Source organism: Sus scrofa, chromosome 16, assembly GCF_000003025.6.
Source record: "Sus scrofa isolate TJ Tabasco breed Duroc chromosome 16, Sscrofa11.1, whole genome shotgun sequence".
NCBI classification, from domain to species: domain Eukaryota; kingdom Metazoa; phylum Chordata; class Mammalia; order Artiodactyla; family Suidae; genus Sus; species Sus scrofa.
Genome location: NC_010458.4, coordinates 10,186,048 through 10,212,283, shown reverse-complemented (window position 1 = coordinate 10,212,283; position 26,236 = coordinate 10,186,048). Strand labels below are relative to the sequence as shown.

General features: G+C 34.1%; 1 protein-coding gene across 5 annotated transcripts in view; it reads left to right on the top strand.

Moving 5' to 3' along the window:
* CDH12 (cadherin 12) overlaps positions 1 to 26,236 on the top strand; it is a 989,731-nt gene that overhangs the window by 763,206 nt on the left and 200,289 nt on the right. For all 5 annotated transcript variants that reach the window (XM_021077038.1, XM_021077037.1, XM_021077036.1 and 2 more), the window contains one exon: positions 21,390 to 21,684. In XM_021077038.1, the coding sequence (XP_020932697.1) occupies positions 21,390 to 21,684 (295 nt within the window). The remainder of the gene's footprint in view (positions 1 to 21,389; positions 21,685 to 26,236) is intronic.

Here is a 26,236-nt window from a genome sequence, read left to right as displayed (position 1 = left end):
AACAAACTTAAGATTCATTTTTCTTGTGTAAAAAGAAGTCCAGAAATAGACATCCTGGGTCTGGTGCAGCAACTTCATGATAACACCAAAAATGCCTTTTAATTTTGTAATCCATCATCCCGGAGCTTTCTTTCCTCTCTGTGGTCATAAAACTTCTGGATGTCTAGCCATTATGTCAGTAAGACATGGAAAAGAAGAAGGAAAAAAATGGGAAAAATGAAAGAAAAGCAGCAAAAAGTACATGCCAGATGAATCTCTGCATTTAAAAACATTTTCCTAAAAGCCCCTAAGTGTTTCTTCTATGTTTACCTTATCTGTCAAGTGGCATCACATGTCTGCCTTGACTCCAAGATATTTGGGGGAGTGAGCATTTTAATTAGGCATGTGGCTATCCAAGATACAGCTCATTGACAATAAATTCTATTAATACAGAAGGAGTCTATTAATAAGAAGAAAGAGGAAATGGATATTGGATAGGGCACTAACAGTGACTACCATACTCATTACTGACTTTACAGTCAGATCCCAGAAGACCAGCTAAGCTAGAGATTGTTAAAAATAGAAGTTCAAATGATACTTAGTTGGAATCAAAGATAGCAGATCTCACTGTCTTTTATAATTTAATATTTTGGAGTAGTTATTTACTGAAAGCTGCAACAATGAAAAGTAAGAAGTGCAGAGTGTGAATTCATATACACCTGATTTTTTACTCCTTATCTTCTAGCAATGCATGATTGGGCAGGTTATTCAATATGTCTTGGTTTTTTTTTTTCAATTTAAATGATGGGAAATATTTTAGGGTGGAGCACATTATCTTGCATAGAGTATATACACAATTATTAGATGACTTATTTTTTTTAAATTCATATAATGAATCATGATTTTCAGTGAATGAATAAAGTATTTGGAAAAGGGAAAACTGTAAATGGACCTGATTACTTATTTTTTATGGTAATGTAAGTAAATATTGATTTTAAGAACTTTGTTCTTTTAAGCTGAGTAAATATTCAATAGAGTATAAATATGCTTTTATAGCTGAAATACAGAGAAATGAATGGCATATTGATTGTGTTTATATGTATGGCAGGTAAAATGTTTTTGTATTATTCTGGCCATCACATAAAGATTGAATGCAATAGTCTTTGTTTCTTCTATATGGCAAATATGTGAGCATCCTTCTGGTTGCTGTGATATTACCAATCAGTAACAGCTATTTCATTATAACTGGATAATGAATCAGTAATAATTATGTTACCTTACACCTAGAAGCAGTCATGATGATAGGCTGACTCTGAGTTGCTATAGCAAGAATCAAGACGTCTTTGACTCCTTGGTTTTTGTTCCAGGTTAACCAGGTAAACTGCCTGCCCCCCTGTCTAGTTTTCCAGCTCTCTGTGGGATCTATATGTACCCCCTTGATCTTGTCTTTTTGCAAAAACAATTTAATCTCAGGCAGACCCTAGGCTCAGTATTCTGTGTCATTTATAGAGCATACATAGATACTAGCTCAGTCTATCAAATATAAAAAATAAAAAAGAATAGGAGAACACTTGGTCTAAGAAGAGTCAGAAGGCAAATAGTTAACCATGATTAACCTCTTTTGTTGGAGCAGACTGGCCTCAACACAAATGACGGCAAAATATAGACAAAGGGGTTAGAAGCAAGTAACAGCTAACACAGTAGCGCTTATTGAATGCTGTAATAAATTCTTTACTTTTACTAACTTATCTAATCATCACAATTGCTACTATTATCTCCATTTTACAGAATAGAAATGAACTATTTTGCCCCAAAGTCATAGCACCAAACTCAAGCAACTAAGTTCCAAAGACTGTGCTCTTAAATGGTATTCTATGTTCTATTCACATAAAATAGCACATAAATAAAACACTAAATTAAAAAGAAAGACTTAAACTTTTGCTGAGTTTACTGCTTTGAGAGAAACACTGATAGATTGACCTATCCACATTTATGATTGGAAAATTCCTTAGGAGGTGCGTCACCTGTCAGCTAGGCTAGCATTTCCAAAGAGATTCCTTTAACTGATACCATTCACTAATAGTAAGATTTATCACAGACATTATAGAAGACATTTAATAGCTACAGTACTCTTAGAGACATGTTCTGGGAATATAATGTTTCAGACTGCTGCAGTTCTTCTCTGAGCAAATCATATTTCTTGAGAAAATAGTGTAGTGTTAACTGATGGAGCATCAAACCTGAAGGGATAGTTCAATGGGTTTATCTTCTGAATTGAAAAAAAAAAAGAAAAAGAAATCAGTTTTCATTTGTTCTTAGACTCATGTTTTGAATCAAACTATACTAGATGCAATGGGAATGTTAAGAAGAGACTGCCTCAAGTTTGCCTTTTAAATGTCCATGCATCATTAAGACCAGGATAAAAGTGTATGACAAAAGGAGCATCTAGAGGTTATTGAATAATTTTCTCATGGTGGGACAATGTTGACATTAATTGATATTTGAAGAACTGACAAATCTCAGCTAAGAAAGCATGGTAAATAAAAATTAGTTGGTAGAACAAATTTTTAAAAGAAAGAAATCAATGACTACTCTGGCTTTAATAAAGAATTCCTTGCAAGTGTCCTGCAGCAAAGTATAAATGGGAGAAATGCTTCAAATCTAAGCACCTTGAAGAGAACTGGAGGACCCTTAAGACCCCTTTTAAGATTGTTTCAGTGTTTAATTGAATATGTGTGGTGCTTTAAAGCAATGTTTTAGACATGCATTGCAGTGAAAATGAGATTCCACTTTCCTTATATGTGCCCTATTTTGAAGAAAGAAATCTTTTAACTTTCCCATAAGAAGGAAAAGAACAAAAAAAGGCAGAGAATCTTGTTCTGGATAAAGCATTGAAGGGTGGACTTCTCAGGAAACCAACAATAGGTCGCCAAGGATATTCATCCCAATGTCACAGGAGAATAGATTGTCCCTATACGTTTACATTTTATTTTGTGTTAGAAACTATTTTACCGCTATTCTTCTTGAAATGATAATCTTGGGAACCATTTATAAAGACAATAGCAATGAAATTTTCCTCAGAAAATTGCAAATAATAATAAGTAAGCTGCTTTTCTTGATTTTCTGAGAAACACTTTAAAAAAATAATGTACAACTCGAAGTTACAGTCATTAATGACACAAAATTATTAGGTCTTCTTTTAAGCAGGAACTATTTGTGTCTGCTATACTACATAAAATCAATTCGAGATAAAATATACAGGAGAAAATTAATGTTGGTGCTAATAGTACAAACTACACATGATTTATGGAGGAATGGCTAGAATTTTATTACTATTGGGATGTATGTGTATATATATATATGTTTTTAATTTTGAAAGCTTAATAAGATTTAATAAAAAAGATTCTTTCTAGTTTTTTTTTTCCTTTATTGACTGTTGTTGCTGCTACATGACTAAATGTTTTGTTTTTGTTTTTGCTCTGTATATAGGTAGTGCTTATTATAATTTGATGCATAGGGTCACTGAGGGGGAAATTAACAGTTATATAGGGCAATAAGAAGAAAGTAAGGAGAAAGGACAATTTATACCCCAATATTGAATTTCCTTTTTGTTTCCTTCACACATAGTCCTTAGCTTTGTGTTTTAACCTCAGTATACCAAATTCAAAGAGTTCAAAAACAAGAGCAGTCTTTAAAGGAAATCTTATGGCAAATTTTCCTATCAAGGAAACATATCTACAGCCCTCAAGCATCACTTTATATCATGTAATAACTTTTAAAATTCTTATCCCCAAACTGAAAACAATATTTTGAGGTGTGGAAAAACTATAGAGTTGATGAGTATTTTTAAATAATCAAGTACATTACTTAACATATAGTCTATTACCTTTGGAATGTACAGTTTTATTTGGTTTACCTATTTTCAGGGCAAAAAGAAAACTATTAAAAATACCTGTGTTATTTGACATTTTCATATCTGTTGGAGAAAGAGAGAGAAACAGAAAGAGATTCTTGTCCCCATAAAAAAGAAAATAAAATTGTATTCATTGAACCAACTATAAACAACTGTTTATTGTGTGTAAGGTAGAGAAAAAGTAAGGAGTTGAGTGTCTTCTTTCCAATTTCAGGTGACATAATTCCTGTTTTATCATGGCATTTCTAGCTATTTATCACATAGTATCTCATGGGAAAATATCATTTTTAGCCTTATCTATCATTAGTTATTTAAAAAGTATATAATATAGAGCAGACTATTTATGGGTAAGATAAATTATATTGTAGCTTTAATTTTTCAGGTTTACAACTCTCACTTGTGGCATAGAAAATGAAAAGATTTAACATCTATTTCAAGCATGTAACTATAATTTCATAAAATTTTATGTTCTGCAATATATAATGTGTGATAAAAGATGTAAAGTGCAGGAAAATATTCACCATCACTACCTCCTCATGACCACAAATTATGGGCCTTTTAGGTAGGGTTAACTGTTAGGGGAAAATGGTTTTTGTTGTTGTTGAAAAACTTCCAAGATAGGTTACAGTAAAGTTACAAATAAAATAAAGGAGGACGTGCATTATTAGACCTGAGTTGCGTTTCTAGCATCTCAGTTGTTGAGCTGTAATATATTGAACAAATGTTTTAATATTCTCAGTTTATTTTAATATTCTCAGTTTCAGCCTCCTCATAAAGGAAGAAGTTATTAATTATGTCAAAGAAGACAATATTTATAAAATAGTTATACATTTATATAAATTATTCAAATAGCAAATATTAGTATAATTATTAATAATCAAAAGATCTTATTTCATTTGATTTACATTGTTCTCTATGCATATATCCAAGTCTGTTAATAAAACTTATTTCTACTAATTTTACTCCATGTTGTTTTTCCCGTGTTGCTAATGGAGCTTGAAATTGATGTGGTCCTTTCTAATCTCAGCATTGATCTATTCTCAGCTCCTGATAATTTTTGTTGGTACTGACTTTTTCTTCATATAAATTCACTCACACATTTATATATGAACTTATAATGAAATATATCTAATGTAATTTATCTTATCTGAAGCCATCTGAAAACTAAGGTTGTTTTACTTGTAAATGTGTTTAATTTTATAGGCACATAATGTTTTGATTTATTAACTACTATTAGGTTGCTTTCATGAGACTTCTAGCCCCTAAACAGTGGCAGGTAATTTTACTTGGTGTAATGGAAAGATCTTTGGGCTGAGAGTTGGATAACCCAGATTCTATTCTGATTTCTGTAATTAACTAGCTCTATGATATTGAGGAAATCACTTAGCCTTTCTGATTCTCAATTTCCTCAACTGTGAAATGAAGTAATTGAAGCAATATTCTCTAAGGTACTTTCCAGTTTTAAAGGCCTGACTTTATGCTGTGGTGGAGTCATGCATTGAGACCATTTTTTTTTTCTTTTTTTAAAGCTATATCTCCTTCTTACCAATTTAAATTACACTCACAATACTGTTGGAATACCTGATCACAAGTATAATTTAGTTTAGTAATTTCCCATGATCAACGTCATTTGCAACTAGGATCAGCCAGAGTGTTCAGTCTCTCAAGTCAAGGAAATATGCAGTGGTCTGCACTAGTGTGTTTAAGAATTATGGTAGAAATAGTTCTAGACATGAAAGATACAGCTTCAACCTCAAGTAGAAAGCCATTAAAAAAATTGTGTGTAAACTAATTGGGCGTATATATCTGAACTGACTGCTCAAATGCCTTCTTATTCTCCTTCCTATGAACATGACCAATGCATTTCAAGCATCATTAGCAGCAAGTGTGTACTCAAAACCAACAAATGATTCACTGAGTTCTCAGACAAGGCTTCAGGATATAAAATGGGTGACAACTTAATTATATCTGCAAGTGGAGAAAGATCGTAGAAGCAAAGGGCTCAGTGTCTTATAAGGCAATGAATGAAGTCTGTCTTAAACAGAAATACATTATTATTTGCATTTTATGTGAACAGAATCAAAACTTGGAGTTACAGAAACATTACCTTCAGCACAAAGTGTTTTCCCATCCCACAGTGATGGGGATTGGCTTAGGCAGCTACTAATCTGTGGTACCATAAAGATTCAAGCAATAATGTCAAAAGTTCTCTGTGCATTGTTATGTTTTCCAGGGTGGTACCTGTGATTCTGAATTGGGGAAGGGGACTGGGAAGAAACTGTGCACCCCAACCCTGCCTCATTCAACATATATTCTGCATCCTGCTGTAGCTGCTAAACTTTAAAGAAATTCCATACTAAAAATAAATGCTTAGAGCATACTGGTAAGACCATGATATAATTAATGAATCTAAGCATTTGCTTAAAGTTAATTAACAGTCATTCTTTGAATGGCAGGAGCAGAGACCTTTGCCCTCATGGGAGTGTCTGTACGTAATGAGACTGCATTTCCTGCCATGTCACACACTGATGTACACGATGACAGCTCTGCCCTCAAGGCTGAGCTTACCACACAGCACTTCAACTGCCTACTTTCCCTCTTCCACAGTTAAGACCAGCAGACATTTACTCTGACCTCATACAAAAAAACAGTTAAGTCGTGTAAAGGATGAAAAAAATTAGCAAGCAGTAGGGATATCTGCTGCACTTTTTATTACTGATTTTGATGTAGGACAAGAGATCCTTTGCCCATGTTGATCTTTGGGGACTTAGTGGTGGATCTGTTCCAACATTTATGGCACTGGAGTAAATTCAGTGTTCAATAAGTACTTATTGCATGGAAAAAGAAAGTGGGTTGTTCTGTTCTGGGGTAAATTATACATTTTTTTTAAATGACTGGCAAAACCAAATTCACATTAGGAGATTTATGGGTTCAGTCCATATGAAAAATTTGGAATGATTACTGGAATTGACATAATGTTGTCAGAATGACCTCCGCTCTCCTTTCCTTGTTTCTCTATTTCAGTCCGCCTTTGTATGTAGACTCTATTTCCTTCTATTTTCGAGGTGCCTCTAACGTGTTCTCCAGGTGCCTAACCTCAGGGTGAGGTGGGAACTATCTTAATAATCAAGCAAAGACTTCTTCACTGGAAAGGCATACTTACTAACTTTGGTCAGACCTGAGCTGGTGGCCCACAGAATGGCCAAAGGGACAAAATGCAGATTTACAACATTCTTAAATTCACCCAGTAGATTGGTGCAGGATCACTTCTACAAAGGAAGGAGCTGGCATGTTTACTAGAAATAGTAATTATACTGGTAGGGAAAATTAAAGAATGTGTTAGAAAATTGGAGCACATAACTAATAAATCAAAATTGTCTCTTTAATCAAAAGTCATGACATATTTTTTTGCAAATTAAGTAACACTAATATTTTATTTTATTTTTTCTTCTTTTTAGAGCCACACCAGGGGCATAGGGAAGTCCCAAGCTAGGGGTCAAATCAGAGCTAGAGCTGATGGCCTATTCCACAACCACAGCAAAGCCAGGTCCAAGCCTGCGACCTACACCACAGCTCTCGGCAACACGGGATCCTTAACCTGCTGAGCGAGGCCAGGGATTGAACCTGCATCCTTCATGGATACTAGTCAGGTTTGTTACCACTGAGCCACAACAGGAACTCCAGTATTTGATTTTTGTAATTACCTATTTGTACTAGTTTTCTCTTGCTGCATAACCAATTCCCGCACAATTAGCATCTTTAGACAACTCCTGTTTATTAATGCACAGTTCGGCAGGGTGAAATCCAGCACAGTGTAACTGGGTTCTCTGCTTAGGGTCTTAAAAGATTGAAATCAAGGTGTCAGCAGAACTGTGATTTTCTCTTGATGTGCTGGGGGAAAAAATCAGCTTTCAAGCTCATTTAGACTGTGGGAAGAATTTATTTCCATGCTACTGCAGAACTGAGACCCCCTTGCTACTGCTGACAGTGATGTAGGGACTGCCTTTAACTCCCTTCTGTATTAGCAATTTTCAACATGAGTGTTTGTTTTCCTCCAAGCCAGCTGAAGCATGTGTCTCTGACTTTCTTTTTCTACACCTAGAAAAAAAAAAAACCTTTCTGCTTTCAAAGATTGCATGTGATGGGATCAGGCTCTCCAATATAAAGTAACTTTAAGGGTTAAATCCATAGTTTCCCCATCTTGGGGATTTTGCCGGGCATGGACAACAAAGGGAGAGAAATCTTGGGCAATTTAGTGGAATCCTACTTATCACATCATATATGTCGGAGTTCAAATCTAATTGAAAGCAAAGGCTTGGTTTGGATTCAATTCTATATGGAGTATGCACAAGTTTTTTGATCTAAAATAATACAATGAAGTATAACAAGACCCTAGTTAGTCACAGAAATTCTAAAACTTACCTTAATCATCAATAATTGATATGTGAAGAGGAAAGTATTGTAACAAGCAAAGAAAGGAGATCAGTTAACTATTTTGTTTTAATCTTGGAAATAATGCAAATATACAGTCTATAATACTCATTTGTCAATTTTAGGGGAATGTGCTACAAACAAACATATACACACATGATTCCATGGATCCCATGAATTATTAGGAAATTTTAATAACAAAACAATTCAGTTTCTTTTGAAAAGCAATCAAACTTTGAGAGATCTATTCATCGTTTAAGGTCTCGATCAATGTCACACTGAGCATCTGCTTTTATAATCCTGAATTCTTTGTTTTTTAAAAAAACTTTGACCTTTAAAAAAGCAATATCCTGCAATCAATTTATTTCACACAGACATTCAATACTATGTATTTGTTAATAGTCAAAATTGAGGTTCTAACATTTGTGAAAACTGTATTCATTTTTTTTTTAATTCTTTCCTTTTTCCTTTTAATGTTGAAGTCAAACATTTGAAGTCAAAGTGGAACTATTATCTCTTTGGAGGTTTCTAGGGAGTCTTATTAGCCCTAGTGGGAAATAAGTGAACCCTGAGAACGATTCTTTCCTTAATGTGTTTATAATGAGAGCTTTTAAATAAACATGGCTAACCTGTACTTAGAAAGAAGATGTAATTTAACTGCATTTCTTACAGAATAGTTACTGTTTATATTTCTCTTTAGCAAATTGAAATTTAGCATTCAGATTACTCAGTTTTAAACTTTGGGGGAAAAATAATATTTGATGTATAGATTACCATGTAAATAAGATAATATTTATGACACTGTTATAGAATATAAGGCTGAGAGAGATTAATTCTTAACAGTAAATTTGACATAAAACGGCTTGACTCATGATACAAAGAAAGCAACCATTTAAGTACTTGGATTTATTTTTTCCACGTTTGTGATATTATACTTTCAAAATCCATTTAATGTAGTTACTGTAAAGCGAGGAAAGGAAATAAAAGACTTCAGGGAGGTGGCTTTGTGCTTTAACACATAAAGCAATCCCCACAGTAACACATGCTACAGAAAATGGGTCACCTTCAAAAAACCCTTGAAAAAAAAGCAGATAATGTAATTTCAGATTGTGTTCTTATAGCATTGTTTTATAGTATGTCTATCCACTTGGCCTTTATTCATCTTGCAAAAATGTTCATGTGTGAACACATGAAAACACATATAAGTACTATCTCTTCCTCTCTTTTTCCTCTCACATCCCTTTACACACATGTCTGAACATCTTTATACACATGCACAAGCCTGTTTGTGTGGTTATTAGTTCATTAGGATGAAGAAACTATACCGGATAATGACTATTTCTCTAATTAAATGGGGTTACTCCATTACGTCTTTAACATAATGGATTTTAATATATTTCAAAGCAAATTATGGTAGAAAATGTACAGAACCTTAGGAATCATAATTTTCATTGAAATATTTCATTGATATAAAAGTAAACTATAGTCTCTGCAGCATAGACATTGTTCACCTTTTTCTAGTTAACTATTAATTGTCCCAAATTTATAACTGACACAGTATATTATTGAGATAATTTCTAACTATGCATACGATATCACTTTGTATTTTAATAAGCACAAATATAACATGATTTTAATTATACAATATTTTGGTAATGCTTATCAAAAATTCCTATAGGGAGTTCCCGTCGTGGCACAGTGGTTAACGAATCCGACTAGGAACCATGAGGTTGCGGGTTCGATCCCTGCCCTATGCTCAGTGGGTTAAGGATCCGGCGTTGCCGTGAGCTGTGGTGTAGGTTGCAGACGCGGCTCGGATCCCGCGTTGCTGTGGCTCTGGCTAGGCCGGTGGCTACAGCTCCGATTCAACCCCTAGCCTGGGAACCTCCATATGCCGCGGGAGCGGCCCAAGAAATAGCAACAACAACAACAAAAAAGACAAAAGACAAAAAAAAAAAAAAAAAAAAAAAAATTCCTATAGAAAATGGTGATTTGAGAGGCACAAAACTATACTAAGAAACGGTGTTTTGAATGAATGTCTTTGTTATGACCCATTCTGTTCCCTACTGGACTCTGAACTCCTATGTCCTTGAGAGCAAATACTAAGTTACATTCTCTGTTCTAGTGCCTGGTGTGACCGCTAATGGGCAGTCCAAAGATTTTTGAATGAAACCATTCTTGTAAATCCATTCATAATCACAAAACTAATAGTTGGTAGCTTGCATCTGTGGCTACGCTAATTATCTGACCAATGAGGAAATGTGTGTGTACATTTGCGTGCGTGTGTGTGTGTGTGTGTGTGCCTGCATCTTTTAAAAAGAAACCCAGTTTCGAAAGTTAAGGACCCAAATTAAAAGAGATCTGCTTTGATTTAAATGCTTGTCTCATGGGGTTAGACTATCTGATTGGGATCTCAGCTTTGTATCTTTCTACATGAGTGTCTGGAGCCAACTTTGCCTCTCTGTGCCTCAATTTCTGTATCTTCCAGCTGAGAATGATAATCGTAGGGCTTTGCACATAGGGTTGTTCTGAGTATTAAAGTGGTTTTAGACATATAAAGCCACTAGAAAATTGTCTAGCAGGAAATATAAGCTTAAAAGGGTTTTCTATCATTATTGTGGATCCAATTAGTTTTCTTGCATCTATGAATATAAATTAATATAAGTGGAAACAAATATTGCTATCCTGAGCTCATCTGGATTCAAACTGGTGATAAATGAAGGGAAATGGACATTATAAGTTAAATTCCTACCATGGTCTCCAAATTCTATGATATTAATATTAGAATCCATATTTTACATATGTGGATTCTGAAGCCCAAGGGAATTTATTTACTTCCATGATAACATTCAGGAAAGAACTAATGTGCTTGGCACTCTAATTTCAAATGTTTGAGCTCATGATATTGGATTTTAGATAATTTCATATTTTATATTAGAGTTAAGTTTTGGTCTCTCTGCTTTATTAGAGTTATTAAATGCATATACTAAGAAGTTAGGATGGAACATACAGCTTCTGAAAATTAATTTTACAAGTTGAGCGAGCTATTAGAGTTTAGTTTAAAATTTTTATCTCTTAGATTGATAATGTTAGAATATTATTGATTATTTTGAGAATTAATAAAGCTTATAAAATGTGTAACACAATGCCTGATATTCAGTAAGTGCCAATCATAAAAACAAGTAACATAATAAATTAATAAATGATACGTAGCTATAATAGTATATCGTGATTATTAATAATCCATTATTATTGGAATTACTTTTTGCATTATTCTTGGCATTTATTTTAAATCTAGAATAATTCATACACATTTACCTAGTATTCTGAAAAATAACCACATTTGAAATCATATATAAAATTCACATTTATCCCAAATAGATATTCTGTTACTGACAATTTGATAAGACTAGTTTATTGCCTAGGAATGTTTTGTTACCTAAAACCTGGCTTTGTGAAAAATGTTTTACAGCTTTGGAAATGTAGGAAAGAAATTATTTTAACCTCTCCTCCCATATTTTTCCTCCCAAATCCAGGCACCATGCCAATGACCTCAGACTTTTATAGAAGTACCTATTAATACATTGCGACACTCTGAGATGATATAATGTAATCCGGGTGTGCTAAAGTTGTAAAATATGACAGTACGCATGGTTGGGATGCTCGTCACATGGAACCACACATGCAATATTCCAGGAGAAACAGCAAGATGAAAGAAAACACTGGGTGCATAGTATTTTTTTTTTTCTTTGATGGGTTGTATAGTATATCCAAGCACATCAGCTTTTGTTGCTCCCAAGCATTGCAAAGAGTCTTTGTTCTTCTTTGCTCTTCCTTGGCTACCTCAGAGGAGGTGTGGGCCATTTTTTAATGAATTTCTACTCTCTTAAACTGAAGATAAAATATTTCCAGATGATAAATAGCTTTGGGTCTGTAACCCAGGCATGGGGAGCTCTTCACTCAATCTGGCTGTTAAAGGGAATGCCCAGCCTTGTAAAGTGATATTCCTCTTGCTCAAATGACAACAATCAAGCTAGGCAGAACAAATGACTCCCCTCAGGGAGCAAAATGGAAGAGAATATCAAAGATTCTTGGGCATGCAGTGGCTTCTGAAAGAGAGAAATTTTTTGCATTTTGATGCTAATCAGGTCAAGATATAGACCATTTTTGTTTCTGGTCTACTCTTGTCAATAAACAATGTCTTAAACATGATCTAATCACTGTGTAGCTGAAGCAATGGCCACTGTGATGTTCCTGAGAACTACACAACTACAAAAGAGGACACACTGAGTATTTTATGTTCACCAAGGAGAACGTTGCAAAAGTAGTTTGTTTTGCACATAATAAAATGATTTTGGCCAAAGAAACTCACATAAAATACTCATACTCATTTTAGCCAGTTCATTTGAATGAATCCTGTATATAAACAAAATTATAATATTACTTTCTATCTAACACACTAACTGCTGCACCATAATACTAAACCATTCTACAGCCATCATAATCATGGATTTTAAAACCAGAAATACGTAGTACCACTTAGAGGCTGTTATTACACCAAAATTTACTGAGGCACATTGTGCACAAGGAAACTTCCCCTTAGACTGAATGTCTTTATAGAATAGAGAATACATCTGTAATTTGTGCTACAAAGATCTCAACATTAAGTAGGGAATACTGTTGTGCTACCACATTTGCTGATATGTATTTAAAAACTGAATAAACAGTATTCTAAGATAGAATTTGAAAATTTAGGAACACATAAGGAAGTTTCTTGTTGTGGTAGATAAATTAAGAATGGAGGCATAGTTCTCTAAAAAAGATAGTGGTGAGAAGATCTAAATAGACATTTCTCCAAAGAAGACAGATGGCCAAAAAGAACATGAAAAGATGCTCAACATCACTAATTATTAGAGAAATGCAAATCAAAACTCCAGTAATTACTCACCTCACACCCGTCAATACAGCCATCACAAAAAAAGTCCAACTGCTGGAGAGGAAGCAGAGAAAAGGGAGCCCCTCTACACCGTTGGTGGGAATGCAAATTGGTGCAGACACTATGGAGAACAGTATAGAGGTTCTTTAAAAAACTAAATATAGAACTATCATATGATCTAGGATTCCCACTCCTGGGCATATATCCAGAGAAATCATAATTTGAAAAGATACATGTGTCACAATGTTCATTGCAGCACTATTTACAATGCCCAAGACATGGAAACAGCCTGAATGTCCATCAACAGAGGAATGGATAAAGATGTGGTACCTATATACAATGGAATATTACCCAGCCATAAAAAATGAAATAATGCCATTTGCAGCAACATGAATGGACTAGATATTTTTGTACTAAGTGAATTAAGTCTGACAGAGAAAGACACATATCATATATCACTTATATGTAGAATTTTAAAAATGATGCAAACGTACTTCTTTACGAAACAGAAATAGATTCACAGACTTCAAAAACAAACTTATTTTTACCAAAGGGAAAAGTTGTAGTAGATGAATAAAGTAGGAGTTTGAGATAAACATATAAACACTACTGTATATAAAATAGATCCTCAACAGAGACCTACTGTATAGCACAGGGAACTCTACTCAATATTCTGTAATAACCTGGATGGGAAAAGAATCTGAAAAAGAATGAATATGTGGGAGTTCCCTTTGTGGCTCAGGAGGTTAAGAACCTGACTAGTATCCATGAGGATGTAGGTTCAAACCTTGACCTCGATCAGTGGGTTAAGGATCTGGCATTGCTGCAAGCTGCTGCATAGGTCACAGATGCAGCTGAGATATGCATTACTGGCAGCTGCACCTCCAATGGGACCCCTAGCCTGGGAACTTACATATGCCATGGGTGCACCCTAAAAAGAAAAAAGAAAAGAATGGATATATGTACATGTATAATTGAATAACTTTGCTGTGCACCTGAAACAAAAACAACATTGTAAATCAACTATACTCCAATATAAAATAAAAATTAAATTAAAATAGATAATGACAAGAAAATAATTAATATTAATATGTGTGATTCTTTTAAACTTAGAAAATAAAAACAAAAAATCCTGAATTACTGAAGTTTGTTTGGATCTATGTTCAAAAAAATTAAAAATAAACTAAAAAGTATCTGGGGAGATAAGAAGAGAAAATTAAATACGGCTTGTTATTGGATGATGATGGGTATAGTTCTGATTGAGATGGTGTGGAGGGCATCAGAGAGTGTAGCCAATTTCTATAATTGATAAGTGGGTGAAGAATTGGTGGTTGGTCAGATAGGTTCAAAGAAGCCACTTACAAGCATTTATTTTGAGAGAGCTCCACCTCAGGAGAGATAATTCTGAAAAAGACTCAAAAATGCCAATGATTAAGAGAAAAGGAGAAGGACATTCAGGGTAAAACACAGAGATTAACTGGGAATCTGTATATAGAATTCCTCCCACCTGCATTATAATGCATGGAATCTAGACATAAATGAACAGAATATAAACAGTAAAGAAACTTTTTAAAAACAAATTCTGTAGAGTATCTGGAAAGAATTAAGGCGGTGGTAAAATCCAATTGTGGTCAGAATGTCCCCAACCAACTATCTGAAATTAAAAGGAGGGATTAATTATCTTTCTATTCGTCCTAGCACAAAACTATATTCAATAAATTCAACCTGTGGAATTCCTGCTATGGCACAGTGGGTTAAGAATCTGATTGCAGTGGTTTGGGTCACTGTGGAGATGTGGGTTCCGTCCCCAGCTTGGTGCAGTAGGTTACGGATCCTGTATTGCTGCGGCTGTGGTGTAGGTCACAGTTGCAACTCCAATTTGATCCCTGGCCCTGGGGACTTCCATATGCTGCAGGTACAGCCATAAATTTGGAAAAAAAAAAAAGTTATGGGAGATTGGTGGCAGCGAACAAATTAGTAAAACTAATGTAGAAGAAGATATAAAATCCAAGAAATAGTCTTTCAGTCCAGGAGAAAAATAAGGAAAAATTCCAGGTTGAAAATCATTCAAAAGTTATAGTTTACAGTAAAAAGAAAGAGGTGGCCTGACCATGTGTTGTGAAGAAGAGATTTGATGTTGGTCCTGAGAAATGGGGTGAGCTTAAAGATAAGAAAAAAGCAAATAATAGAAAAAAAAAGATATCTCAAGAAAACTGCATATGCAAAATGAAAATATAGTAATCATATAAGCATTGTATGTTATTTGGAACAAAAATACGCACATTATTATAATTATTACATTCGAATAATTATTAAAAGAGTATGAGTGTTTTGTTTCATTTATCTTATGTTTTAACATCAACTGATGGACAAATCTTAGAAGACTATGTATTAATCAGGATTCTCCAGAAAAACAGCCCATAGGATATACATTTATTTGTTATCAGGAATTGGCTTGTACAATTATGCAGACTGATAAGTTCCAAGATTTGCAGTCAGCAAGCTGGAGACCCAGGAGAGCTGATAGTACCGTTCTATTGCAAAGGCCAACAGGCTTGATTCAGAAGAACTGGGGTTTTAGTTCAAATCTGGAGGGAGGATAAGAACCAGTGTTCCTACTTGAAGGCCTTCAGGCAGGAGGAGTTCCCCCTTATTCATGGAAGGGTCAGCTTTTTTGTTCTATTCAGGTCTTCAAGTAATTGGGTAAGGCCCACGACCTAAGGGACAACAATCTGCTTTACTCAGTCTCTTATTTCAAATATTATTCTAATCCAGGAATATTCTTACTGATACACCAAAATAGTCTTTGATCAAATGTCTGGGCATCCTGTGGCCCAGTTTAGCTAATACATACAATTAACCACTGTAGCTTACCTTTAAAAAGAGACCAAATTGACACATCTAGTCCTAATTCTGTGTAATACACACAACAAACTTGGGTGTGAGAAAGGGAAGGAGTTTTAAGGGGGACTATAAAGATTTAATACAGTTATGTACTATGATTGAACTGAATTCAGAAACAGGTATACATAAACTATTCAGACTAATGCTTCATTCATAACAAGTAAAATAATAGCTATTACAACTGTATTGAAGAAAGAGAGACAAGTCAACAACCATTATTTAAACTGATACAGAGATACTGTTACAACAGTCATTCATTTAGCAAACACCTGCTTATGTGGTTTTTATAAGCATCCAACAGAAAGAGTTAAAAAAGTGATTTCCCTAGTGAATGAGGCTGAGAAAAGGAGGGCAAAATTGGGCATTTCTAGCTCTGCCATACTTTGATTTTAGCTATTTCAATGTAATACTTTGATTAAAATACTTGTGATTAACTTAGGCATAATAAACTCATACTTACTGATACAGCAAATTGTTTATAATATAATCCATCTAAAAAGCAGGTTATACAATAGTATGTGGTGTACCATAGTACCTATAGACACACAATTAATATAAGTAATTTGTAGCTACATACACCAAATCAAATATTTGTTGAATATAATTTTTTGATTTTTCCAGCAAAACTTTTCAAAATCATACATTTTTTTCCTCCCAACACATTTCATATCTTCCTCATGCCTGGTAACCAGCCCTTATCCTGACAAATAGCAAATGGAAATAAAATCACTGTTGGATATAGGGATATAAAACATTTTCCATTTTATGTGCACTTTTCAACCCAGAGAAAATAAGAATAAATTTCTTTTTTTTCTGTAGCCATTTCTAAAATATAATCAAAAAGATGCTAGTAAACACTTAACTTTAAATTAGCTTTCTCAAAACTTTTAGGCACTGAAATTCAGATTTGCTTACACTCTGAAGCTAGTCCTCAGTATCTTTTTTAAGACTCTCTTGGCATCTCATTTTCACGCTCCATCTGAGATGACTTGGAAAATATCAGAAAATAACAACACCACTTCCACAAAACAAGTGCCTGGACAGTGCATATTTCTATGTTCACCATTTATGGAACTCTGTTTCTGGGAGAAATTTTATTTTAAGTATCGATACTAAAAGATGATATTATTGGAGTTGGCTAACTCAGTCAGTAAATACAGTCAGCACCTACTCAGAAACAGCTTTTTTAAAAAAGTAATTGGAATAAGAAACATTTCTTGCTGCTATTTTTTAATGGCTCTAAAGAAGGAAATAATTTTATCCTTGTGGGATTATTAGCTTGCTGTACATGCAGTTTAAGGCTCCTGTGTAAAAAGGCATCACGTGATTGTTCATAGTTAACACAACCCAAAGTTAAAGCTCAAGAGGTGATTCCTTCTTCCATAATCTTTCACTTTCAAAATGCAAATGACACTAAGAAGTAGCTTCTCAATTCAAGCGAAGCCTGAGTTGCACTGCTGAAACATTTAAGAAACAGATTTCATCTATGGAAATCAAGTTCTGGAATCATTCAAGATTCAAAATCTCTTGATTCATAAAAATAATTATATTTCTGGTAATGATAATTATTCTTTTTATATATATTTACCTGTTTATTAAGGAATTAAACAGGAAAACACACACATATTCATTGCATCATTTATGAAAAGATAAGGGAAACTCATTGAATCATTCAGCTTCCTTGACCGAATGTAATACAGTCATTAAAAAATAATTCTGAAGAATTTAGAATTACATTGAAAATGATTACAGTATATTGTTATAGAAAACATTGACTCATTTCTCTTTTTATATCAGGAGTATATGTATTTATAATCAAAGAATATTATATATACATATAAAACATATATAAACATATTCATATAGTATGCCCTTTCAGATATGTATATATTTACATATGAATATATGTGTGTATACATATAATAAAAAGTGCATAAAATGACAAAGGAAGTTTACTCTATGTAAGAGGATGATGTTCATTTATAGTATTCCCAGTTCAGATTGTTTTATATGATATCCAAAGAAAATTCTAATACCCAATATCAGGCCAGCATCATTTATTTAATGTTAGAATTGACATTGGAAAAATACGTTTACTTTTGTCTAGTCACCCATGTGCTGGATTTAATCAATACCAAATATCTAATTTTAAACATTGCCTGTCAATGCTGGATGTTACAAGTGATCTTTTTTTAAGGTCTTATCATGCAATGAACCGCTATAACCATTCTAATCCTCTTAAGAATTTTACATTCATCAACCTCATTTTCAGTTCACATTTTAACATTTTCACATATATCTTCTGAAGCTTTAATCTCTGTAAAATCTAATTTTAAATTGGAAGGGAAAGGTAGAAGTGTATGGAGTAGCAGCAACAGAATTTAATTTGGATCTTTGATACAGCTGAAAACACATTTGTGTTTTTATTCTAATGTCAGTTTGAGAAGGAAGCAGTTCTAATTTTAGCTAAATGAAGATCTTTTTTCGGTAACTACACTTGGATCACATTGTAAAAAATCTACTTAGAATTTTCACTTACTTCCCACAGTATTACCACATATTCTTTGGAGCCTTTGGCAAAATGGATCCAGTTTATAAAGTCATAGCTTTTGCATTGGGTCTTTGCCTGTCTCATATCTTTAGATAATTTGAAAGCAAAAGCAATGCCCACTGTGTTGAATATCTTTAATAGTGTAGATGAAATTTGTAATTTGAAATTCCTAAGTTCAAAGAACATTTCTCTACAGCATGATTTTACACTTGAAACTTCCTAAGCTTCCTAGCAGTTTATAAAAAATTAGGAGGAAAAAACGTCTTCCTGTCATTCATAGCAATTTTCCTTAGACTTGAGTAAAATATACAGAAACTTTTAATGAAAAATCAAAACCTGATGACCTTTATGGTTTTTTTAAATTATATAATTTACCCAGTATAAATTATTTGCTTATGCTCTTATGCAACCATACTTTCATAGCAATTTGAAGTAAATACAAATTTGCAAAATGAATAAATCCATTTCAATAACTTATTAAAGGATGATCTTCTTTTACTAAACCTAAAGCAGAATGTTGAGTTTAAGAGCAAAGATGTAATCACGGTTGAGTTTATGTTTTTGTATTTTAATATTACTAATACTAATGCGCAGAAATCCTATTTGCAAAGGATATGTATATAATTTAAAATATTTTCAAAGCTTTCCAGCAGTGTTGAAACATTGAGAAAAAGAGAACTCATCCTTAGCCACAAAATTTTGTGAGAGAGCTATGTTTGTATGAAAATTTTAAAGCACAGCCCAAATGGCTATGGATATTCTAAAAGTTTAACATTTTTCCTTTGACTGATCTGTTGACAGGAATGAGCTTTTTTTTTTTTTAACGGCCACACATGGAAGTTCCTGGGCTAGGGGTGGAGAACCTGCCGGCCTAGGCAACAGCCATGGCAACACTGGATCCCCACTACATCTGTGAACTACGCCGCAGCTTTTGACAACGCCAGCTCCTTAACCCAATGAGCAAGGCCAGTAACCAAACCCACATCCTCAGAGAGACAGTTTCATGTTCTTAACCCTCTGAGCCACAACGGGAACTTCTGGAATGAAATTTTAAATATAAAAATTTGGACATTGAAATCTATGGTCTGTACCTAAATGAGTGAGAATAGTATAAAATATTTTAGATCTTTGTCTGGATGAAAAACAATATATATATTTTTATAAGAATATGTAGTCTTCATGATTTAGATAGAATATAAATCTATATTATTTATAAAATATACGTAATAGTATATTTTTAGAGAATAATGTATAATGAAATGTTTATATCATATATGTATTTATTCTTAAACAACTTATAGATCTCCAAGACTATGTCTGTCTTATATTAACTCTTGAACTCTATTTTGAGAAACACTGATTTATAATATTACAATGATAATTTATATTCTTTTTGTCCCCTCCCCTATGATATTTATGTGTATCTTATTCTATGCCATGTTATAATGAGGTACGTATGTATTGAATTTTAAAAGAAATTATGAGAAATTCAAAACTTTTCTATTTTTATAAGATTTCAAATAGAGCTAGCCATTTGTTTGTGAATTGTAAAAGATAATCAGTAATTCCCACTGTGGCCAAGAGCCCCAAAATTTCCATATGCCACAGGTGTGTCCCCCCCCAGAAAAAAGGAAAATCAGTTATTCTACCCATCCTTTGGATAGAATAAGTGAGTAATATTGAATAACTCATTGAGAATTAAGTCTTAAAATGGGATACCCCACGATATGAAATCTTCCCGATACACCAAAACTCTCCTCTCCTTTCAATGGAAAAGACTCAATGTTTTCCGAGGTTTTCTTTATCTTTTTTCTTTCTTTCTTCTTTTTTTTTTTTTTTTTTTTTTTGTATTTTTAAAGCCATACCCACCTCAAATGGAGGTTCCCAGGCTAAGGGTTGAATCAGAGCTATAGCTGCTGACCTATGCCACAGCAATGCCAGATCTGAGCCACATCTGTGACCTTCACCACACCTCACGCTAATGCCAGATCCTTAACCCGCTGAGCAAGGCTAGGGATTGAACCTGTGTCCTCATGGATACTAGTCAGATTCATTTCCGCAGAGCCACAACAGGAACTCCCAGGTTTTCTTTATCTTATCTCTCACTGGGTTTCCATCATCAAATTCTATCTTCAGGATATTTGGAAGTTTTATGATTTAATATATATAAGCAAATTTATTTTCATTACAATGATCATTTAAAATAAAAAAATAAGTACACTTAGTTTCATTTTTATGAAAAATTTATCCCCTAAAGTACATAAAATAAGTACAAATATTCAAAACAGTTGTATTTATGCATGTTGATGTATTTGGGGGTGTACTTCTGACCTCTGAAATGCTTGGAGAAATAAGATGGATTGACAGGAGAATGAATGAAAGGTAGCTATGTGATCTATCTATGTGATAAGTAAAGTCTGTATTATAAGATTAAAAGGTAAATAGAGGAACCTCTGAGATATATAGGTATATATAGATGTCCATCATATGTTTTTTCAGCATTGTTTTTGTGTGTGTAAAATGTTTATAATCAAAAAGTCGGTGAAAAAAAGGAAAAAGGAAAAAGAGAATAATAAGATTTATTATACTGCAAGTATGTCTTTAACATGGGACCATCATTTTAATTGTGTTTCTTTCTTCCCTCTTCCCCCACCTCTTTCTCCCTCTCCTTAAAGCTCCATTCTGACTTAGATAAGGGAGAGGGCACTGTTAAATACACCCTCTCAGGAGATGGCGCTGGCACCGTTTTTACAATTGATGAAACTACAGGGGACATTCATGCAATAAGGAGCCTGGATAGAGAAGAAAAACCTTTCTACACACTTCGCGCTCAGGCTGTGGACATAGAAACCAGGAAGCCCCTGGAGCCTGAATCAGAATTTATCATCAAAGTGCAGGATATTAACGATAATGAGCCAAAGTTTTTGGATGGACCTTACATCGCTAGTGTTCCAGAAATGTCTCCTGTGGGTGAGTAGGCAAATCAAAATTCTGTCAAATGTTGCGAGTTCTTTTCAACATTTATTTTCTGCAGGCTGACATAAATGTCTCATTTGTAACCCAGAAGACTATTCTTGCATTGTGAAGGATACAACTAATTTCATTTGCTTTTCAACTTTTTTTTTTTTTTTGGCCACACCCTCAGCATGCAGAAGTTCCCAGGCCAGGATTTGAACCCAGGCCAAAGCAGAGATCAGAGCTACAGCAGTGAAAACTCCTGGATCCTTAACTCATCAAGCCACATAGAAACCCCTCAGATTTTTTTTATCTACTTAGTTTTTATTTTCCTCCTCTCCACTCTAAATGTACAAATAGATACATAAATATCTAGGCTATATAATATTCTTTCTTCACTCTTTTACAATCTTTGCATCTCCTGAATTCATGGAATTCCTTTGTATTTTATGTGCATAACTCTGTGCTGAAATTGATGGTTATTACAAATTCAGATACCTACCTAGTGCTGGAGGTAAGTGTACACACCAAATACCAAATAGTAATGCATGGTTCAAAATAAATTATCCAAAGCATGTATTGCATCTGAGTCTGGAAGTGGTTCAGAAAGGGATGTGTTGCATCCTTTGCAGCTTTCTATAGAGATTCTGCAAAAAGATACTGTGCCCTTTGTGGCTGTTAAGTCCCTCATAGTAGTTATTCCATACTAGAGAGCAAAGATCATTATAAAGTCATTACTAGAATAAATTTACTATTAGGCTATAGTAGCTTGACCATTCTTAATAATTTAAATATAATCTAAATTCATGGGTCAATAACCTAAATTTACAAAAGTCCTACAATATGTACTTTAAGATCAGTGAGTTAAGGGTTCCAGCTTTAACACCAATTTTGAGTTATCACTTTTATTTCTCAGGCACCACTGCTGATACCTCAATTTATTTCATAGAAACTTCTGGTTTTCAGCACATTTGTAAGATAAAGCTCCTCATCACTTCTGGGTTTGAACTTGAAACTCACGTATGTGAGCCGTTGTTAATATTTCCTAAGTCTGACATTTCTCATAGGGCTTCAGCTGCCCCTATATCCATCCCAGACATGCAAAGAAGATTGCACAGACTACCCTGAGGGTAGAAGCAGGTTAGTGACTGTAGGAGTTGTCACATGGATTTACCATAAATGCGCTTGAAATTGTGCCTGTGACCTTATCAGGCATTCAAAGACCATATTCTCTCCTTGACCTAAGAAATCAGCTCAGAAGAGTTCACTTCGATTTAAAATTTTTGTGTGCATACTCGGGGCTGCAAATCTTTTATTCAGTTTCTGCTACATTTTTTTTTTTTTTTGAGCTGCCTCTTTTATTCAGGACTATGATTGCTAGAGATTTAGAAGTACGATTGGGAAGATGTCTTATTAGAAAGTAGTCCCTGAAAATGGGAAGAGCTTTTTAAAAAAAACTGTCTTGATTTTCCGGGGGGAGGGGGGAAATGAATGTATTTTGAGGAAAAGTATGGCTTTTAATAAGACGATGAAGTTCAATATACACATGCTTTAACCTGGTGCATACTTCATGTAAATTAGAAATATTTACATTAATTTATGACCTTTAGTGACTCTTTATTACTGAAACAGTATCTTTAAAGCAAATATACATATCCTCTACAGTATTAGAAAAAATGGTCTTGCCGGATAAACAAGTAGGTCTTACACTGTGCCAATTTAGGGTAAAGGAGAGGGCTGCAGAGCTGATCCCTTATATAAGGAGTTGCAGCTAGTGCCTGAAGAGAGAAATAAATCTGGAAAATCAGGCCAAGGGTAGGTGAGTGAGAGAACAAAGTGGTCCCAGCTTTTACTGGGTGAGATATTTTGCTGTGTTGCTATGAGTTTTCAGAGTTATCAAAAAGATCTATGGAAGAATAGATCCCTTAAAATGTTTTGCCATGTGCCACTACCAAAATTCCTCATGGGTTATTCAAGATACCTCAGTAAATACCTGAGCTGCTTTTCAATGCACCCTCCCTTTTTACTATTTTTGTATTAACGGAGGAGTATTTCTTTTGAAAATGGAACCATATCATAATGCTGTGAGTTCACCCCGGTGTTCTTGGACTACATTTACGCAGTATGCCCTTTTCAAATAAACACTGAGAAGCATAAACATCACTTACAAATTAAATATTAGAAATTAAATAGCTATCACCCTCTACCTTTGCCATCCCCGGGAATCCTACCTATGTGCTTACATCCAAAACTCCCAGTAATAGGAGACCAAGGTAGATTTGCAGTGTTTATTGTTTCAGTCTTTACCTCCTTAACTTAAAGTTAACCAAAACCTTCTGTGCGTCCAGACCTCACATTTATGTCCCTGAAGCACTTGAAGTCCATTCCCAAGCACACCCTTCTTACTTTGTCCAATGATTATTCTTTTCTATACTTTCTTTTCCCACATCTCTTCCTGGCAATTCCTGTCTCTGTATCATTTTCCTTGGGCTATTAAAATAACTGTTAGTCAAGACCAGATAGAAGCTACCATGGTGAACTGGACAGTATAGCTGTTGTGGCAAATCTCACTGTTGGTTTTGCATATGCATGTTTGAGGTATTCTCAAGGAAATAACTCTCCTTTTCCAGTAATTGAGAATGTTGCTATTTCATTTTTAATAAAAGAATTTAAAAATACATATAGTAAAACAGTTTATTTTGTAATACAAAAAGTCAAAAAAGAATCTATCAAGCAAATACCCATTTAGTAATAATGGATTGTACATCCAAAAATATGATGAACAATTAAACCTAGACTAAAAATGAACTCATATGAAAATTATAAAAAAGTATAACTCTACAAAGGGAGGGTGGTGGTGAGCAGGGTGGGTAGAGATTTCAAACCAATATTTAAGACTTACAAGACTATGGAATATATTTAGTTCCCGAAAGTTGAAGAGAATTCTAGTGAATCTATGAACTGTTTAAGAGAAAGGTCACTTTGTTACTAACTTGTGCTCCATCTAATGCGCCATGAAAGTAATATTCACAGACAAAGTGCTTTTACTCTGACCTAAGGAAATTTCTTAATGATCCAGATATTCTCCAACTCAAAGTTTCTCCTTGGAGACAAATTTGGCCATTATGAATGCGGTCTTAATTCTTTAAGATCACTAGAGTAACAGTGAATTACAGTAATGTGCCCTCTTTAATATCTGATGATTATGCTTCAGTAGTATGCAGTTTAATTTACTTTTCCTAGCGTGCTGACAGGTTTAACATCTTTAAATCCATATTCATACATGTATTATCCACTGCTGCCTGAGCTGAGCCATTTTGAGGCTGCTGATTGGATTATTCATAACCAGGTCCCTAAGACATATTTTATAGATGTCAATTGTGCATAGTAAAGTGTGTGGTAAGATCTATCATTTCCTGAGCAACAGTCAGGGGCCAGGTGACCTAATCGAGATTTGCATTCCCTGTTTTATTTAACTATTAGAATATCTCTGTGTGGTATCATTTACTATTTGATCTTTATTTTTTCTGTAAAAAATTAACTTCTGTATATCAGAAAGTAGGAATAACTCTCAGGATCTTTAGAACAAAATTAATTGCAATCAATTATATCCTTTTTCTAGAGTTACTGCTTCTAAAATTTGCGGGAAACTTTAAAATTTAGTTTTCAATCTCAGATGAGTTTGTTAAGACTTTGAAATGAATGCTATATTATTGTGTAAATATTATAATTTGAGGATGGGACTCCATGCTTAAAACAAAATCTGATGAATGGGTATCTCTTACCCACTGACTTTAAAAATGTTTAGAAAAAGTTAAATAAAACAGAATACACCTAAAGAGAATTACACATTAGCTTCATAAAATAGTACATAGCAAGTACTACCCTGTGTTTTTTTTTATGAATTGAATTTTGTTTTTACATGACGTTTTTGGATAAATTCCTAGATGGAATTGATGGTGGAGGTTTTGGTAGATTATTAAACAAACGGTATTTTCTACATGGTCTTACTTAATAGTCCAACTCCAAGAAGGAAGTAAGGGAGACTATGACTATACTGAATATTGATTTATTACATCATTATTATTATTTTTAAACATATGTAAGTCTTCACACTTCTTTGCTTCCACAGAAGTGACATAGAAAGACAAATCAAGAAAAGATAAATCATGGAGTTCCCATCGTGGTGCAGAGGAAATGAATCCAACTAGGAACCATGAGGTTGCGGGTTCGATCCCTGGCCTCGCTCAGTGGGTTAAGAATCTGGCATTGCTGTGGCTGTGGTGTAGGCCAATGGCTACAGCTCCAATTGGACCCCTAGCCTGGAAACCTCCATATGCTATGGATGCGGCCCTAAAAAGACAGACCAAAAAAAAAAAAAAAAAAAGAAATGATAAAGCTAATAGTTCTATCATATGAGCCAGGCATGGCCACATAGAACAACTCAATTAATATAGGCTAAACAGGCAAACTGTCATTGGTTTCTGTGTATGCCCCATGAGCATAGTCTTTGCCAGGTGACTGGAGAAAGAATGTTGGCTGTTTTCTACAAATAGAGGTATTCTTC